At 30.1% G+C, this 20,641-nt stretch overlaps 2 protein-coding genes across 2 annotated transcripts in view; one reads left to right on the top strand and one right to left on the bottom strand.

Annotated features, from left to right (window-relative positions):
- Inr-2 (insulin-like receptor-like) overlaps nt 1-20,641 on the top strand; it is a 52,518-nt gene that overhangs the window by 20,339 nt on the left and 11,538 nt on the right. Inside the window, exons 3-8 of the mRNA XM_074243320.1 lie at nt 5,653-5,827; nt 5,897-6,143; nt 14,597-14,702; nt 14,776-16,140; nt 19,532-19,809; nt 19,927-20,283. Coding sequence (XP_074099421.1) covers nt 5,653-5,827; nt 5,897-6,143; nt 14,597-14,702; nt 14,776-16,140; nt 19,532-19,809; nt 19,927-20,283 — 2,528 coding nt within the window. The remainder of the gene's footprint in view (nt 1-5,652; nt 5,828-5,896; nt 6,144-14,596; nt 14,703-14,775; nt 16,141-19,531; nt 19,810-19,926; nt 20,284-20,641) is intronic.
- On the bottom strand, nt 39-1,488 carry LOC141527720 (uncharacterized). The gene is made up of 3 exons (XM_074243346.1): nt 1,023-1,488; nt 723-829; nt 39-541 (listed from the first exon to the last, which is right to left on the bottom strand). The coding sequence occupies exons 1-3, from the start codon at nt 1,240-1,242 to the stop codon at nt 179-181; spliced, it is 690 nt and encodes a 229-aa protein (XP_074099447.1). The 5' UTR covers nt 1,243-1,488; the 3' UTR covers nt 39-178.

Raw genomic sequence — 20,641 nt, 5'->3', positions numbered from 1 at the left:
ATTGATAATTACAACCATTTATATTGTTTATATTATCTTCAGATGTGTAGATAACGATAATCCGTGTATCTCTTGAATAAATTTTTGGAGAAAAATAGTTAGATTATGAAATAAGTGAAATTTACATGTAAAATAAATTGTCAGTTGTAGAAAAAAAATGAAATAAAAAAAATTTAATTTATGATCGTATAGTAAGCAAACACAATCGTAGAAGCCCATTGTTTAGTTTAAGTTTTGATGAGAAATCCCAAAAATCACATGGCTGACCCTTTACATTCGTAAACTTAGTTATTGTTTCTTCATCATTGGTTGCTAACACTACTGCAGATGAATCAAAAATATGTTCGTTAAAAGTATTTCTCATAGCGGTTATACTCAATTGACGAATTTCATCAAAAGAATAATCGAGATTGCGATCGAGTTCTATTTTTTTTATGCCTCCAACAGGATCTCGCATTTGCTTATAAAATCGTTCATTAAGACTGGTTTTGTGTTTCCATGCTATGTACAACATCTTTCGTTGAATTTTTTTTGTTGGCTTCTGCAAATAAAATGAAAATTGTACCTTAGTATTTAAAAAAACTTATTGAACTATAATAGTCAAATATTTTATAACATTATATATTCTCAAATAATATTCGTGTAATTCGCACTAAAATTAGTAAAATCTTTAAATTTATTGATAAAATGAGTTTATTTTATGGTTTTAGTTTTTCACGTACCTGACTTTTTGGTTCAACTTCGACTTTAGTATTTTCATCGGATTTATTTTCAAGCACATCCATAATTTCTTGAATTCGACATTTTTTAGAATTATTCTGGGTATTTTCTGTAAATAATAAAAACTAATTAACTATTTTGGAAAAATTTAGCTATTTTTTTCCGCATCAAAAATTTGTTACAAATTTAAACTTAGAGAGAAAACTTTATCAATATTTAACTCTATACATGTATTATGAAGCATTGTTTTCTTTTACCAACCAACACTTTACTAAGCTTTTCTGACATTTTTATTAACTCACCTTTTAAATGATTAGCATAATAAATCTCATATTCATCTACATCTTTGACTAATAAAAGATCCTCGTTTTCTACTTCAACGCCGAATTTTTCACCATTTTCATAGTAGGTTAAGCTACTGGCACCGGGGAAGTATCTTTTGATAGTGTTAATAGATATTTTTCTGTTTTTTATAGTTAATTTAACTGAACCGTTATTATCATATACTTTAACAGCTTCCATTATTATTTAAAAAAAATGTACAGATCAGAAAAAAATATTTCGGTTCTTTTACAGCATCAGAGGTTGCAACGAATACTGATTCCATTGACGAATTAAATAATAATAATATGAGATTTAAATTATGTCAATAGTTTTTGTACGACGATACTGTTATTAATAATATAATACTTTATAATATCTGCACTTTTATGAAAAACCAAAACTGATATTGTATCAAATTACTTCACGATAATTAACAACGACTTTTTTAGCTACCGTATGAGTTGTTATTGTTTACATTTTTAAATGGCGGCCGGGGTTGAAGTCTAGGGTTATTGTATGACGCCATTTTGTCCCTATCTCCAGTTCACGAGTGCACAAGTGCACAAGTTAAAAATTAACTTGTGAAATTTTTATCAGTTATCGGTAAACTTGTATTTAAGTTTGTAGCACACATGTTAAAAATGGGTCTGTGTAGCGCCACTTTTTCATAAGTTCACCGTGAGCCAACCGGGCTTCCGTACTCTAAGCGTTCATTTTTATTTTAACTTGCAATAGTTAAATAGTTTTTGAGACAAAAGCTGGAAATCGACTTCTTTAGTTTTTTGACAAGCTGATTTAGTACGAGAAGAATTTTTATTTACTTTGATCTACTTATTGAACAAATTTTTCAATTTTTTAATATTATATTGAACTTCCATCACATAGATTTTTATTACAATCCAAACACTACTCACTTTATAAATCACAATTTTCATACTTTAATCTAGTGGTTTACCTAAAGATTTATAATAGTACATAAACAAACTCAATACTTCCTGATTAGTAGGAAGTTTTCGTTGGGACAAAAATTTAAATTCGTAGCTAATTAAATAAAAATTTTCACAAGAGTCTTTGATGGCCCTTTTGCTCAAATATTAGTCTAATCACTATCTCTAATTCACTTCACACTTTAAATCATTACTACTAATATTTATTACTCATAAAAAAAAATTAGGAAGACCATTAACCCTAAAGGCCATCCCTGTCACTTTCCGTTGAGTCCATACCTACACGCTTAAAATTCCACTGATTTTATTTTGAGCTCTTCGATCGCAGAAGTCTAATGAAACTTCGATACAATACCATTTTTGGAATTTTCAAACTACAATAACTTTTGAATGGATCAATCGATTTTCACGCGGTTGGGGGCGATCGATGTTAATTTTTAAGCTCTACCAAAGATTTACATTAAGAGTAATTGATCGGATGAAAAATTTCGGAGTTATTTTGGGAAAACACTTTTTTCAAAATTTTTCGTTTTCGATATCTCACGAAAGAATAAATTGATTTTGACGGGACTGGCAGCAGTCGACGTAGTTTTTCAAGTTTAAGGGCGAAGTAGTTTTTTTGATCAATCGGTAAAGTCGTTTAGAAGTTATTCAAAAAACAAAAAATTTTTAGAAAATTTTATGTTTGAGATTTCTCAAAATCTAGCGAACCGAATCGATTCAAATATTTAAGAAATTTAATGGCAATGATACTCTTTGGATTGCCACCTATCTTGACCCGATAAATCGGGTCGTTCAAAAGTTATAAAAGGTTTACACACACACACACACACACACATATATATATATATATATATATATATATATATATATATATATATATATATATATATATATATATATATATTAGGTGGGTCAAAAAAATCGAATAATTTATTTTTGACTTTATACTCTGAAAAATAGGTTCGTAGACACCTAAAAAGAATTCTCTCCAAGTATAAGCTCTTAATTATAACGGGAAGGTCCTCCGCTTTGCGGGTTTCTATTTTTTCGAATAATCAGATAAAAAAATTTATATCTCGCTTCCAACTGCTTGGAAAAATATTCCGTGGCATAGATTTTGTGAGAAATTGAATGCTTTACAAAAAAGGTCTCTTATGACTTTTTCAAAAACTCAACCGATTAAAAGATATTCATAGTTGAAGTTTGGCTATTTTAAGGAAAATATTCGTTTTTATTATGAATTTTATAAGTCGATGAAAAAAATTATTTCGGATTGCGGAACTCATGATTTTGTAGGAAATTTACTGCTCTACAAAAATGGTCTCTTATGATTTTTGATTAAGTGAAGCCGTTACGAGATATTCATCGTCAAACATTAACGAATATCAATATTTCCAGTTTTTGATCAATAATTCGATAAATTTTAATTTAAACTATGAGTTTCAGGAAAATTTACATAAATTTGAGTTTCGATCGATAAAGAAATGTTATAAACAATTTTTTTAATATTGTTTTCAGTCTTGAGCTTGTTTGATTGCATTAAAACAAGAAATTAGAGCATTTTTTTCGACATATAGCCAATGATTAGTTTAATTTGAAGTGAATGACATATTTCTTTGTCAAATTTAATATGAAAAGTATTGAATCAAGTGAGAAACAACCAGTATTTAACTTTTTTATAGATAAATTTTTTATTGAATTATCAATTGCAATATAATTGTCTATATTTTTAACATAACAGTACGCTATTACTATAAATAATTTCTTTTATTACAATTTGGGAATGTTTTTGATGTTCTTTGACAACTTGCAATAAGTACTGGAATTGTTCTTCATTTTTTGTCAAGCATTGATTATATTCACTGACTAATGCAACAGCTCGCTCTGCTGAATCATTGACAACTTTTAGTTGTTGAAAGTATTCTTTATTTTCGAGATAACTCTCATTAGTAGGCCATAATTCAACATCGACATCAAGAAAGTCATACGGTAGATCGAAGATTTTGAAAAGATTTAATGACTTTTTAGACACAAAGTCACTCAGAGTTCTCTGCGCCAATGAATTCAAATCTTTTTTAGCAATTACAAATCTTTTAGCTTTAGAATCTGTACCTTCACGAGTATTAACAGCTTCAACAATACTTTTTTACTTCTAATGGAACGCCATCGTCAAACAGTGATAAAATGGCAAGTTCATCGCTCAAATACCATAAGTGCGAAATCATTTTTTCACACGTAGCTGAAGAAATCAAAGGATTGATATGTTTGTACTCCAATAAATTTTTCATAAACTGCAAGTCATGATAAGCAGCAGTTGTTGCAGAAGTTGATGAAAACCAAGCTTTTAAATACAATGTGACTATAAAAATACAGAAATGACGAAGACCATGCAATTCTGTCTGAGAGAGTTTGAATTCATCTCTGAATAGATACATTTTCAAACTATAAATGGCCTTAGCCATCCATCTAGCATGATGAACAGCACCAGGACGTTTGAAAGAAATCTTTTCTTGAGGCATTTCTCCAAGGAAAATCAATGATAATTCCAATAATTCTTTATCTAACTTATTATAACATTTCTTTATCGATCGAAACTCAAATTTATGTAAATTTTCCTGAAACTCATAGTTTAAATTAAAATTTATCGAATTATTGATCAAAAACTGGAAATATTGATATTCGTTAATGTTTGACGATGAATATCTCGTAACGGCTTCACTTAATCAAAAAATCATAAGAGACCATTTTTGTAGAGCAGTAAATTTCCTACAAAATCATGAGTTCCGCAATCCGAAATAATTTTTTTCATCGACTTATAAAATTCATAATAAAAACGAATATTTTCCTTAAAATAGCCAAACTTCAACTATGAATATCTTTTAATCGGTTGAGTTTTTGAAAAAGTCATAAGAGACCTTTTTGTAAAGCATTCAATTTCTCACAAAATCTATGCCACGGAATATTTTTCCAAGCAGTTGGAAGCGAGATATAAATTTTTTTATCTGATTATTCGAAAAAAATAGAAACCCGCAAAGCGGAGGACCTTCCCGTTATAATTAAGAGCTTATACTTGGAGAGAATTCTTTTTAGGTGTCTACGAACCTATTTTTCAGAGTATAAAGTCAAAAATAAATTATTCGATTTTTTTGACCCACCTAATATATATATATATATATATATATATATATATATATATATATATATATATATATATATATATATATATATATATATATATATATATATATAAACACCATCGCAAGAATAGTCAGGGAAGATTCATAGGACTTCAAAACTTCGAGATTCATTGTAAATTCGATTTTCGAAAAAAAGGATAGGACCAACAACTTCGCAACTTTTGAAAATTTTCAATTTTCTTATCTAGAATAAACAATTTTTAACATCCCGCTATTTCTAAACACTCATGATTCATGACTCATGACTCATGATTAAAGTTACAAATTTACAATTGAAAATTTTCCTGATGGGAATAACCGGTTTGTTAAAATAAGAAAACCTATTTTCTCAAGCCATTAAAAATTTTTATCGTCATAAGAAAATTTCACTCTTTATAATCTCATTCCCCTTAGTATCGACCTAAAAAATTTATTCTTAAATTGTATTACGATCGCTATATCAAAATTTTTTATTATTTCAGTGTGCCAAAGCATAGACATAAGAAATAGTGTGACTCAATTTTCAAGACTGAAAGGCTGTCGAGTAGTAGAAGGTTTCGTACAAATATTATTAATTGACCACGCAGATGATTCAGCCTATGCTAATCTCACGTTTCCGGATTTGATAGAAATCACAGGGTACCTTTTATTATACAGGTAAGTAATAATTTCGAAACATAAATACTATTACATTCGACCTCTACTAATAATAATTTTCATTTTAAGAGTGAACGGCTTACGAAGTATTGGCCAACTTTTTCCCAATTTAACCGTTATTCGTGGTCATTCTCTCTTCATAAATTATGCACTGGTGGCTTTTGAAATGATGCACCTACAAGAAGTTGGCCTATACTCACTTACTGATATATTACGAGGTTCTGTACGTTTTGAAAAAAATCCAATGCTATGCTATGTTGATACTATTGATTGGGATATTATCGCCAAAGCTGGGAATGGAGAACATGTTATTGCGGTAAGCTTTTTTCATTTACATATAAGTAATTTCACCCAAGGACAATTTTTCTAGAGCATGTCGATCGTTTTAAATTTTCCTATAAGTTTTTTCGACATAAAAGAAAAATTCATTGAAAATTAGAGTTCTTAAGAATGTATAAACGAGGGCGTATAGAAATCGTGGATTTTTATGATTGTTGATATGCTAAGATGGTGGCCAGGTGAATTGGTGGAAATAATCACTTGACTTGTCCTTTGCATTTTGTTATATAAAAAAAAAATTCATTAAGATTTAATTTCAATTTTTCTCGTTGAAATAACCCTTATTATAAAAAAGAATTAAAAATGATCTCACATGTTAAATGCCCATAAGCGATAGTATTAAAAAAGAATTTAAAGGATTAGAAAGTATTCAAAATGATCAAAAATCAAATCATTTTGAATTCTTTCTCTTTTTTTTTTAATGCGGGAAACCAATACATGTTCTTTCTACTATACTAATTAATTGCTGCAAGTATTAATTTGTTTTTTGTACAAAAAATGTTTTAACACATTGAGATTTTATCACATCTATCGATTTCACCAGAAGAAAAATGTATTTTATGTCGAGTCAGCCATTTTTTTTTGTCATACATAGTCAAGTAAGTTCCAAAAATACTATTGGTTAAAAAATTTACATATGTACATTAGGGTGTCCGTTATTTCCCAATTTGATTTTTTTTTTGCTATCGCTCCCTGGATTTTTAGTTCTTGACCTAAAAAAAAGTATCTTTCACAAATAAGCTCTTAATTACCAAATTAAACCATGCCGAAATCGAGTTCCATTTCCCACTTAAATACCATGGGAATTCGGAACTTTTTGCAATTAATTTTTTTTTCTTCAAAAAAATTGTCACTACGACTATAATCGATGTATGTTCTGATGGGAAATTGATTGCACTGAAAAAAAGTTCTCTTATAATTTTTGATAAAATCATTCTTTTAGACCTTATTTATGATTTAAGATGTATTTATAGTTATTGTCATAGTTTTTCAGTCTTGCTATAAAATTTCATGTGTTATAATAATTTATTTCATCTATAAATGTTCCAAAATTTTTATTAAAATGATTAACAGTTACAGTAACTTTAACAATATTAAATTATGTGTATTGAATACATTCTTAATAATATTGCCGCTTATTTGTATTTTTTCTGTCGCTATTCACATTTATTTGTTAAGCAATTTTTAGTTGCACTATGATAAGTATTTTTGTTTTCATGAATAATTTGCATTAAATGTTGTTTTTGTTCTTTTTTATAAGTTGAAATGTTGATGCATTCTTGAGTTTATTGAAACGCTCTATTGGCCACATCGTTAACAATTGTAGATTATTAACTATGTCTAATCCTTCCAAACAATTATTATTGGTATTTTTTGACCTTAACCAAGAAAATTATTTTAAAAATAACCATTTTTTTTGCTTGAAAAATTTTTCGTCTCGGTTTCAGTATTTTTTACTCATATGTCCATAGTTCCATTTTGAATGGATCTAGCTAAAAAATTTTCTTATTCCTCAATTTTTATAATCATAAAATATTTTTATTATGATAAATTTCAATTTCTTTGTTATGAAATTATATTCTAGATTTATTACATAAGATTTCTAACTTCATTAAAGATACACAGCGATAATAAAGTTATATGATGCGCTCAGGCGCCACTGTCAGTCAAAAACAATCTAAAATAAATGGTCTGTCTAGAGAATAAGACTTTCATTGAATTTAAACTGTAACACCAAGGACAATCTCTTTACATTTTTGCTTTCCATAATTGTCAATGTACAATTCATTGTATAGGGCATTCCACGCGAAATTTAACAGTATAAATAATTTTAATTTTTGATTATCTCAATTTCTTGACATTATTAGTATTCATCGAAAAACCCTTTCTGGTAAATTTTTAGATTTTTTGATAATTCGTTTAAAAAATAAAGAATTTAAAAAATCGTTTTTATCAGTTCCTTGCTCATAACTTCTTTCACACTGTTCTCATTAAATCTTTTTTTTTTTTCTTTGCAAAATATTCATTTGTTCATGTACTTTTTGTCCTGATATACTTATTTTAATTTAAGAAAAATCGTTCGAATTTACCGGCTTATGTATGTTCTTACGTATTTTAAACATATCCAATCATAAATGAAAACACTTTGATATTTTCCGAAAAACGATAAGAGGTAAATAATTCCTTCAAGCTGTTAACTTGCAAGTTTTAATTTATTTTTGATAACAATAATATATCCATTTTTTCATATATGAACGGATATATTTAAATAAGCTGAAAACGTACGTAATTATGTAAAAAATTGTTCATATATGTTTTCAGCGGAAATAAATATATTTATTTATTATGAGTTTTACTTGTATACCAATTCTGGCTTTTACAAGGCTGATTGTATCAGCGTCTCCACATATAGTTTTTCTCTCTATTATCATCGTATGTTCTTCGCTTTTTAATATTATCAACACAATCTTTCAATCCTCATCCACTTTTATTATCAACATATTCCAATATGTTCCCCACTTTTTATTATCAACATATTCCAATATATCTCTCCACTTTTTTATTATCAACATATCTGCTCTCTCTTTCAATTATCAATATCTTATTCTTGCACATATCTTTTATTATTCTCCATGCGGCTGTGGACCGACTTGTGCTTTCTGTACTGCATTTACCCTATTCCTCACCCCTTTCGATCGGTTGTTGGAATAGTGGCGATGGGGAAACCACAGAGAAAACCCATGCCAGTACAGTTCGGCTACCGGAGCGACCCCCGACGGTTGGTGTTGGAACTATTCTAACAACCATCGGGGCTCGAACCCTCGTCCCTCACGGCATGATGTGCGACCGAACTAACGGGATAATGACTTTAGTCCGCTCGGCCATCATGCCGCTTTGGCGGAAATAAATATATTTACCAGATGTATGGGGCGCATAAATTTTTTATATCTTTGCTTTTGTGTTTTTACATATATTTTTCCGTGGGAGACTGTAAATTTTCTCGAATCTAAACTCTAAACTTCGAAAACCTTATATAATGCCGTTTGTAAAATAAACTAATCATAAAAAATCTGATAAACGGTCGATCGGCAGGCCATCCCTGAAACTTCCCGCTTTTTTCCAGCTCGAAACGCTCGAAAATTTTCCTATTGGCTGATTTTTCTATAACTTTTGAACGCCTCGTTCGATTTTGATTTACTTGGCATCATTCAGCGCAGTTTTTCTAGAAAAGAAATTGTTTGTAGAGTCTTGAACCGATGGATCGAAGAGTTTGAAAGTTACATCGTCAAAACGATAATTTAGAAATTTTTAAATGACTACAGCTTTCGAACGCATCATTCAACTTAACTTCCTCAGCGGTATTGGATGTAGTTTTTTAAGTTGAACAAAAGTATCTCTGAATACTGAAATTGATTAGTCAAGTAATTTGAAGGGGTATTCGAATCTAAAACCATGAATTTGAGGTGATTGTTGAAGTGCCGTAAAAAAAAAAAAAAAGAAATCAACATTTTTATTCGAGATTTTTTAAAATAATATTTCCTGAAGGATTACATGGGTTTTCTTCGGAAAAAAATGGCCTATTGCCAACAATTTTTTTTTAATAGAAAAAATGAAATATTTTATTTTAACTTTTTACTGTCTTGAAGATACATATTTAATAAGGGATTACTAATATTACAAAAAAAAAATTAAGAAAACGGTTGACCCTAAGGACCATCCCTGCAACTTCCCGCTAAATCTATACTTAGGCGCTTAAAATTGAACTGATGATGTTTTTGAGCTCTCCAAGCTTAAAAATATAATTTATGTGTTATTTTGAGCTCTCCGAGCTCAAAGAGATAGCTTTCCTATGCTTTTGGGCTCTTCGAGCTCAAAAGTCTGATAGAAGTTTCATACACGGAAAAATATTTCTGGGAAAATTTTCGATACAACTATTGTAAAGCTGTACTATATTTTCATTACTATTAATTGTCAAATATTTTAAAAGAAAATCTTCTATTCATTCATGTAATTTTACAACTTACGATTAGAAAAAATACGATCTCACTATATTGTAAAAAGTAAGCGATAAAAATTTCCAGTGCTGCCTCTGTATCTTTCCAATAGAAGTATAACAAATTTTACAATAGTTGAATTGGAACGTTTTTCAATTAGTGTGAATAATGGCCGTGCATAGCGCTAGACTCCGAGCTTATGTAAATGGTGAAGGACACCAGTAATACTTTACATTCATCAACCTTTGAATGAATCAACCGATTTTCACGCGGAAAAACAAATTTTTCGATTTTCTTTTCTTCACGATATCTCTCGTACGAATCGACCGATTTTGACCGACTTGGCGGTGATCGACGTGTTTTTTTTTTTTTTATGTTAAAAGCTGATTAGTTTTTGGAATTGATCGATAAAGCCGTTTGAAAGTTATTCCAAAAAACACTTAAAAAAGATGTGATGTCGTGGGACATCAGGTAGAAACGAAGTTCCTTTGGTTAATGTAGAATCGACACAATTTGCAAAAAAAAAAATCGTGCTCAATTTTTTGTAGGTTTTCTTGATTTTTTTCTCAGACTGGTTATATATAGTTATATATGGCTCTTTACCGTAAGATGGACGGTGGTGTTTATTACTCGATAGGCCTTATTAGGTGACTGAATAGTAATTACGGACAGTGTCTCGGATAGCTTAACTGGAAGAGCCTTTGGCGCGTAACCAAACGATCCGAGTTCGATTCCCGGTCTGGGCTGTCCGAATTACTTTTTCAGTTACCGAAAAATCCCTACTGAGTAAAGGTCCTCCCCTTCCCCCTTTATCCTTATTTCCCCCAGTTCCGAAAAATTTGTCTTTAATGACAAATTTAGCTATTATATATGGCTAAATTAAGGGTTAAAGAGTCCATATATAAATAGACTGATATATGACTATATAAGGAGTCATAATAGCCAGATATGATCATATCTAATTACATATATACTTATATATGATCATATATCGGGTTATAACAGGCAGGTATGATCAGATCAGAAGTATGTATAGGCTTACATATATTTATATATAATCCCATGTATAATTATATATAATTTCATATATGATTATATATATAATTAGTGAAAAACCTTTTTCATCGGGACACCTCAATGACATAAAAAATTTTTCATATCCTAAAATATTTGACTACTTGACTATTTTTAAAAATTAAGTCATAAAAATATTTGCAGCTTGTATTAAGAATTTAGAGGCCAAATTATTCAATAATTATTTTTATAAAAAATACTTTCATCCGTTCAATTCGATTGAGCTGATATTAACCCCACGTTTACTCTACTCTTGGTGAAATGTCCCCTTCTACATCTACTTTACACGCTCCCTACTCCGGTGCCGTGCAGCCCACTTAGTCCAACTTCGTGGTTAAAGGATGAAAAATGAACCATTTTTATCAAGTGCTGCAAAATTTTCGGAATGTGAGATGCGATATATTAAGGCGTGGTATCGACATGAATAAATCTATTAATTATTTATCAACAATAATTCACCCATAATCTGTAGAGTTATATGGCTATTTCTTTTATCTACATGGAAAGAAATTTTCTTTAAAAATTACCATTGAAATCACAGTAATCGTGGGACATTCGGCAATTCCTGATCTAATTACAATTCTTTCAATAATTATTCACCAATACAATGTAAAAAATATAGAAAAGTACCATTAATTTTTTACTGTGATACACCGGTAAAAAATAATGAAAGTAAAAAATTAATTAGATTAGAAGTGATTTTTTACTCATTTAATCGTATTTTTTACATTTTTACACTTTAACCGTATTTTTGCACTTGAAGAGCTCAAAGACGTCATAAGTGCAATTTTAAGCGCCTAGGTTTGGTATTAACGGGAAGTTGCAAGTATAGCCTTCAGGGTCGACTTTTTTCCTAATTCTTTCAATAATATTTTTTTTTTGTTTCTTTCAAATACAATTTCTTTTTTTTTTATTTTATTTACATTTTCATTTCAAATATCGCGGGGTGTTTTGAACCGATCATACGCACTGAGTGTGCGCCAGCATTAGCTGTTATGCCCGTCGATAGAACATTTACAGAATGATACGGATACAAATAGGTATATAAACACTCATGTGTATTTTTTTCGTTGATTTTAATTTTCCATTAATAAGAATTAAACAACATTTAATTCTGAGAGATAGGGAATATCCATAGCTAGAGTACCTAAATAGGTTACTTCGGTTATTTCCAACTTAAACTTAAAAGTTTTACTTCAAAAAATTTTCTGTCTGTCATGTATAAAACCCTGAAAACACTGTAACTTGCGAAAAAATCCATTGATTGAGTCAAATTAAAAAAAAAAAAATTAGAAAAACGGTTGTCCCTAGAGAAGCCATCTGTACAACTTCCCGCTAATTTTCTATCTAATCACTTAAAATTGCACTTATGACGTTTTTCACCTCATCGAGCTCAAAAACATAAATTATGTGTTATTTTGAGCTCTCCGAGTCGAAAAAGTAAGCTATACTATGCTTTTGAGCTTCTCGAGCTCAAAAGTCTAAGAGATGTTTAATAAAACACAATTTCGTTAATTTTCAAACCGCAATAATTTCTGAATGAATGAACCGCTTTTCACGAAATTAGCAGCATTTTTACGCAGTTGGCAGTTTCTCAAATTTTACAATGTTCTTTTGAACACAAATTTATCAGGCCGGAAATTCCGCTATAATTCTAAAAATCACTTCTTCGATTTTTTCGTCAACGATAACTCATGCACAAATCAACCGATTTTGACCAGCTAGGTAGCGATCGACGTGGCTTTCCGATGTTAAGAGTTGATTAGTTCTTGGAATTGATTAGTAAAGCCGTTTAAAAGTTATTCCAAACAATCCACATTTAAGAATTTTTAACTTCCCGCTAAGAAAATCGAAGATTCTCAAAAATCGGGAAGTTATTGTTTTCACCCCGTTTTGCAAAAATCGAGTTTTCATCAGATCTCGACGTTTCGAGGTCCTAGCAAGCTTTCCTGACTATCCCCGCGCGATGGTGTGTGTGTGTGTGTGTGTGTGTGTGTGTGTGTGTGTGTGTGTGTGTGTAAACCTCTTATAACTTTTGAACGGCTTGACCGATTGGAACCAAACAAGTGGCGTTCCAGAGTTCCACCAAACTTACATTTCCTGAATATTTGAACTTAGATTTTGAATACGATTTATATCGATCCGAACCAGTAGATTTTGAGAAGTCTAAAAAAAAACTACCAAAAAAATTTTTTTCAAATGTGGTTTTTTTTGGAATGATTTTCAAGTGATCTGACCGATCAACTCCAAAAACTTATCAGCTCTTAATATCAAAAAACCACGTCGATCGTTGCCAAGCCGGTCAAAATCGTTTGATTCGTTTGTGAGTTATCAGTGACTATAAAAAATCGAAAAAAAGTGTTTTTTTCAAATTACACCAAAATTTTCGTAATAACTACAATTTTGAGCATTTAAGTATAAAATTAGGGGGAAGTTGCAGGGATTGCCTGTAGGGTCAACCGTTTTACTAATTTTTTTTTAGTTTTGTTAAGATTTCTCAAAATCTACGGGTTTGAATCGATTCAAATCGTATTTAAAATTTAAATTTAGCCATGGCGCTAACCGCGAGGAAATTGGTCAAGCCGTTCAAAAGTTATGAGAGGTTTACATTTGGCCACACACACACACACACACACACACACACACACACACACACACACACACACACACACACACACACACACACACACACACACACACACACACACACACACACACACACACACACACAGACAGACACACACACACACACACTGACATATATATATTCACTGACGTACGGACACCATCGCGGGAATAGTCAGGGAAGCTTCCTCGGACCTTAAAAGTTCGAGATCTGATGAAAACTCGATTTTCGAAAAACAGGGTTAAATCAATAACTTCCCGATTTTAAAAAATTTTTAATTTTCTCAGCGGGAAGTTGATAAATTCTTTGAAAGAATTATAGGTCACCGAATGCAATTGGTTTAGTAACTTAGAATCGTTTATTTGCAATTAATAAATTCAAAAGAAAAAAAAAAAAAAGACTGTTTTGATTTCACAATTAAATGAGCATTATATAATGATATGAGTCGTGCACTTTTGGATTTTCCAAATTTTTCTTTTTATGAGGTATAAGGTATGAGGAGATGTTTTACTTATATCACTGAAGAGTGTTTTACAAGGGAGGGTGAGAAATTATTTTCTCCACATTATTCCCTTGTTTTTTTTCACACTTTATTTTCTCCGTCGAAAACAAAAATGATAGAATGATTATAAAAAAGTTCGGCATTATTGTGTTAATGTATACGATAATTACATTAGAAATCAATATTATTTTATATTTATAGCAATAACTATAACTGATTATAATAATTTTTAGGATAACAAGCTCAAGAATTTATGTCCTGTGTGCGAGAAACACTGTCCAACTCGTTTAACAAAGCTAGATGATAATTTATGTTGGAATGGACAAAATTGTCAAAAAAGTAAGAAAATAATGAACCTATGTTATGATGTCAAAAATACTAATTTCTACATATGATTTAAAAAATTTTCTAGTTTGTAAATGTGGTGATCGTGCTTGCAATCCGTCCAACGAATGCTGTCATCCTCTATGTTTAGGAGGATGTACTGGTTTAACAGCATTAGATTGTAAGATATGCAGAGATGTAATTTTACCTGATAACAAATGTGCGAAACAGTGTCCAGAAAATATGTATGAATTCTTAAATCGTCGGTGTATAGATGAACACAAATGTCGGAAAATGAAAAAGCCTTTGGAATCATTCGGAAACGAACGAGATTATCCATATAAACCTTTTAAAAATAGTTGCGTTATTGAATGCCCAGCAGGTTATATGGATGATGAAAGTGATGGTAAAGCTTCATGTAAAGAATGTGATCGTGCTTGTTCAAAGGTATGCTCAGGAGCAAGTGTTGATAGCATTGCTTCGGCTCAAAAACTTCGTGGTTGTACTCGTATCGAAGGTAGTTTGGAAATACAAATAAAAGGTGGCAAACACATGGTGAAAGAACTGGAAGATAATTTAAACATGATAGAAATAATTGATGGCTATTTAAAAATTGTACGAAGTTTCCCTCTGATATCTTTAAACTTTTTAAAAAACTTAAAATTGATTAATGGTTCTCAATTAGAAAACGATAAATATACATTAGCAGTTCTTGATAATCAAAACCTTCAAGAGTTATGGGACTGGGATACTCATCCACCTATCACAATAAAATCTAAAGATGGACCTGCCAAAGTATTTTTTCATTTTAATCCAAAGTTGTGTCTTCAAAAAATAGAAAAATTACGAGAAGTTGCTAAACTATCTCGATTTACAGATTTAGAAGTTGCACCAAATAGTAACGGTGATAAAGTAGCTTGTAACGTAACTGAATTAAAAGTATCTGTAACTAAAAAAACTGCTGAAGCAGCACTTATAGAGTGGAAAGCATTTGAACATCATGATCCAAGATCATTATTAGGTTACGTTGTTTATTTCATAGAAGCACCCCATCAAAATGTTACAATGTACGATGGTCGTGATGCATGTGGAGGAGACGGTTGGAGAGTTGATGATGTTGCTCCAGAATCGTCAAACGAATCATCGAATCTTATTATTACTGCTTTACTCACTCAATTAAAACCATACACTCAATATGCATTTTACGTTAAAACTTATACCATCGCCACGGAAAGATCAGGTGCTCAGAGTAAAGTACAATATTTTACAACTTTACCTGGTGAACCAAGTCAACCCAGATCTTTTACTGTTTGGAGTAATTCTAGCAGTGAATTAGTCATGTCGTGGCTTCCACCCCTTCGAAGTAACGGAAATTTGACATATTATAGAATCATTGGCAAACAGGAGATATATGATCCTAATCTTCTTGCGAAACGAGATTACTGCGATAAACGTGAGTAATTTATTTATATTAATTTTTTTCCTGATTATTACTATTATTATAATTAGTATTAATACTTTAAACATCTTTAAAAAGAAATTGTTTCATTAGGGTGTTTTACTTTTTTATTAGACAATACGTAGAAATCAATAAGATATAGATGATTCCATTTTTGCAATTAAACATACACTTTTTTGATTTGCATAAATTTTTATTTGAAATCGTTTCTAATCATGAAGTTTTGTCAAGAGAAAAAAAAATTTTTTTTTTTCAAGTTATGCAACATAGAGTTAATACATATTCGAGTTATTTTAAAAAATAAAAAAATTTAATTTATGAAACAAGAATGTAAAATTAGTAACACAAACATTGTTACTAATTTGTTTATTAATAAAACTTCGATTTAAGGAAAAAATCAGTTAAGGAATGGTGCATCTCACTTTTTAAATATTTAGTGTTAGATTTCTCATTATTAAATTAATTGGACTTGTAGAAGTTGGTAAATTTATTAACAATACACAAGAGAAAATGGCTGTATCATATGTAACAGTTATTTTGAATTTCCCAAGAGTTTATAAAATTTTAGATCTCAATAGAAAATTAGTTATGAAGCAAAAAAAGTACTTTTTTTATATTTCTTAAACTAGTAATGTTCTTAATATTATTAACTATAATTTTCTATCAAAGTTACCATTCGATAAGTTTTTGAATGTTTGGAAACTGTAAAATAGAGGAAAAATGAGATAAAATATCAAAATTTTTTAAAGAATATATATTTTACTATGGTATTGACTTATTCGAACTCATAACAAAAAAAGTTGTTGTACTTCAATTTCTTAATTTAAAGATATTTATAACAAACTAATTGTTAATCGTTTCAAACATAAGTTAAGCTCAAGTTTGATAATTTTTTAATTTATTTTCAATTTTAAACAGCGAATTTCTAAAAAATGTTTGTGTTCAACGATAAAAACCTGATTATAAGTTTTCGTCATCTAAATTCATGTCATGATATATTACGCCCTGAAAATTAATTTGTTTAATTATTTGCATTTGATCCAACGGTCTTTTCTCTAGTACTTAGTTCTTCAAAAAAAGCTTTGCCTTTCTCATCATCTGTTCATTCAATTCTTTTTCTTGACTGACTTTCAGCTTTATTTATTTTTCAATGACATCCACAATATTTGCTGAACAATAATCTAACTAAATTAGCCGGGTTATTGTCTAAATTGCAATATTCTTTTTTTTTGACAGTATGATATCAACCTCTACGTATCTTATAACATGCTAATTGTTTCCCTGCATCGCTTTTTCGATTTTTTCTAGAGCCTGATTTCTACTTTGCCGCGCACCAAACACCCTTTTGAGATGGATTGATGATTATGTTTGGGGATAGAGTGCTTATTAAAGCAGAAATAAATTGAAATTTCCAATAAACGATCGTAAATTAGAGAACAGAATTATCAAACTCAGTACGCAGTGATTTTTTTGAAAATTTTAATTGATATTTATGTTTGAAATGTTACTAAACTACAATTTGTACGATATCATTTCGGCCCGCTATGCTAAACGAAATTGCCACTTTCTGCCTTCGTCGAGCAAAAAAATAGCATACACTCCTCGGGAAGTAAATAAGAAAGCCTCAGATCACATGTTTGTTGACCTCGGCTTCGCCTCGGCCAACAATTACATGTGATCTGAGACATTTCTTACTTTACTTCCCTCGGTGTGTAATATACTATTTGTATTCTAGGTGGAAAAAAATTTTTTTTCAGTTCGATATTCGGGAATTTTTTTGACCGAGAAAATAAAGAAATTTGGGGAAAACGCGTTTAAAGTTTTTAGTGTATTTTACTTTATGTTACTTCAAAATCATGTATCTTATAAAATATTTATATTTAAACTATTGAATCTTGGGCCTTATGAGGGATCTTCCTCCTTATTTCCAATGGTTTCCATGAGTTAATTAATCTTTTTAACTGTTTCAATTCGTATTTTTAGCGGATTATACGTTTTCATCAAAGTGCTGAGCAAAAACAGTCGATCGACTTGCTCTAATTAAAGTGACTACAACTCCAAAAATTTTTGAAATTTTGATCTAAAATCTTATAAACATATTTTTGAATGTATAAACTTGGATTTAAAGCGAATTAAAAAAAAATTTTTTTTTCTTCGTCACAGTTGCTATCTCCATTAATCTCCAAGAAGTAAACTTCAAATTAAATCATCATCAGCAAAGATTTTTATGCATTCAGTCTCTCAGTTTAAGTTTACCTTTATTAGTTCACAAACAGTGGCACGTGCTATTTTTAATAGTATCCTATTTCGATCGGTTTTCTCATCGAATCACCTCACTGCGCATATTATTGATTCTATTTTCAATGACAAATAAGATTGTATAAACCTGTTACTAACTTTTCTTCATGTAGTCTATTTACTGCTTTATATGAAGAGGGTCATGTCGCCTATGCTATAATTTCAACATGATTCCAGTTTCCATCTTCACAATTTAAGCCTATTTACTTATATCCTCGCTCATAAAGAATAGATCGCTGACTCTGTGCGTTATCATTACTACATTACCTTAAAAATATGTTTTAAAAGTGACTTTTTCATAGAAAATTACCTTTTCACCTTTGTCCGTGATCTTTACCACTGGCATTAAACTAATTATCGAATTTTGTATCCACATATAACGTTTCCGGTAAGTTCACTAACTCGCAGTTTCTATCACTCACTGCTCTATTATAAGCCGCGCGCTTCAAGTTTTCGTTTATTAAAGCGTTCGTCGTTGATTTCAATACTAAGTCGCATGTAACTTTATGTTCCAATTGTTCTTATTCTTACACAGATGCATCATACCATTATTGCCTCCTCTAAAACGTAAATCTATCAAACTGTAGGAAGTTTATAATTATAAACTCATTTTTTACAGCGTACGTTCAAATATTTAATTTCAATTGAAAAGTCATATAGTTGTATTTCTTGCTAATTATACTAATTATACTAACTATAATATATACTAATACTGAATAGAGAAGCTTTTTAATTGAAGGCTTTTTCTCTGTGATAATATAAGCACTTTAGTTGTTAGTACTCACATTATGAAAACCTTGCTTACGCAAGAAAATTCAACTTATAGGAAGACGTTATAGTGTAAGCAATACACTAAAATTCGCATAAATTCGGAAGAATTAAAACATTCACATTTGAATCTTATGTTTTTTAAATTTTTATTGTAAAATTTCTAATACTGAAAATTTTTTCTCTTAACAATTAAAATGAATGAGTTCTAATAGTATTTAAGAATCACAACTTTAATGTATTTATTCCAATTTATATTTATTAAAAGAATATCTTGTATTTGCTTTTTCATTTAACTAAATGATGTTATATTTTAAAGCTTTGCAATTTCCGGATAAAAAACCTATATCTGAGATAGCTGAAGAGGAACGAAAACGTGCAGAAGCTGAAAAAGAACGTAATAAGCCTGATTTATCTTCTTGTGAGTGTGCTGATAAAGAATCAACTCAATCAGAAAGAGAAAAAGAAGTATCAGGTTCGATTGCTTTTGAAGATGCATTACACAATCAGGTTTATGTTAAAAGAGTTGGCAGCAATAGTAGACGTAGACGAGATATAACTGTTATTAAACCGAGTGATCTTGAATACTTACCAAAGGTACATTTTTTTTATTCATTTTCAGGTTATTATCAATATAACCATTATTCAAGTTTTAAAATATTTACTTTTTAATAATTTAATGCACTCTTACATGATTTTTATTTTTGTTTTCAGAACGAAACAATTGTTAACAGTGATCAGACGCTTAATCTAATAGCCAGTTCTGAACAATCATTCGTAATGCGAAAATTAGAGCATTTCGCTACTTATAATATAGAGCTTCAAGCTTGTCGAGAAGCTGTTCCGGATGATGTAAGCGAAAAATGTTCCACAAAAGTGATACAAAACTCACGAACTTTACCATTTGAACATGCAGACGATATTCCGTTGGGATCACTGAAATTACAAAAGATCTATGATCGCACTAACACTAGTCGTCCAGCAGTGAAATTACAGTGGGAAGAACCAAAAAGACCTAACGGATTGATTGTTGCCTATCAAATTGAATACAAACGAGTAGGAATGCCAGATGTAAGAGTAACATATTATTTAATCACATAAGAAAAATATTTGTACATAGATAGGAAATTTTATGCCCACTTACTAAACTTTATATCCAACTCCACTTGGTTTCGCTAACATTTATTTTTTTAGTTTTATTTCTTGAACATTCCGTTACTTTTCAAATCGTATCAAAGCTCTGACATCGGTTTATAAAAGTTTAGGATTGTTAGTATTTTCTTCGCATAGGAACCGTGCATCTCGACTGTTACGCCCACTGGTGATGAAAATGTACAAAATTCGGACAAAAATTTTAAACCTTAACATGTGATTCAATGTTGATTTATTTTTATTTAAATAAATTTATAAATTTTTTCAACTATAGTCT

This window comes from Cotesia typhae, unplaced genomic scaffold, assembly GCF_013202065.1.
Source record: "Cotesia typhae breed Kobodo isofemale line unplaced genomic scaffold, CoteBio_Ctyphae contig_4, whole genome shotgun sequence".
Taxonomy (NCBI): domain Eukaryota; kingdom Metazoa; phylum Arthropoda; class Insecta; order Hymenoptera; family Braconidae; genus Cotesia; species Cotesia typhae.
The sequence above is the reverse complement of the archived record's forward strand: the minus strand, read 5'-3'. Positions and strand labels throughout refer to the sequence as shown.

Coding starts and splice junctions, on each gene's coding strand:
- LOC141527720 (XM_074243346.1), bottom strand. CDS start 1,242: ATGGAAGCTGTTAAAGTATATGATAATAACGGTTCAGTTAAATTAACT. Junction 830..1,022: donor TTATGCTAATCATTTAAAAG/GTGAGTTAATAA, acceptor TATTATTTACAG/AAAATACCCAGAATAATTCT. Junction 542..722: donor AAGTTGAACCAAAAAGTCAG/GTACGTGAAAAA, acceptor TTTTATTTGCAG/AAGCCAACAAAAAAAATTCA.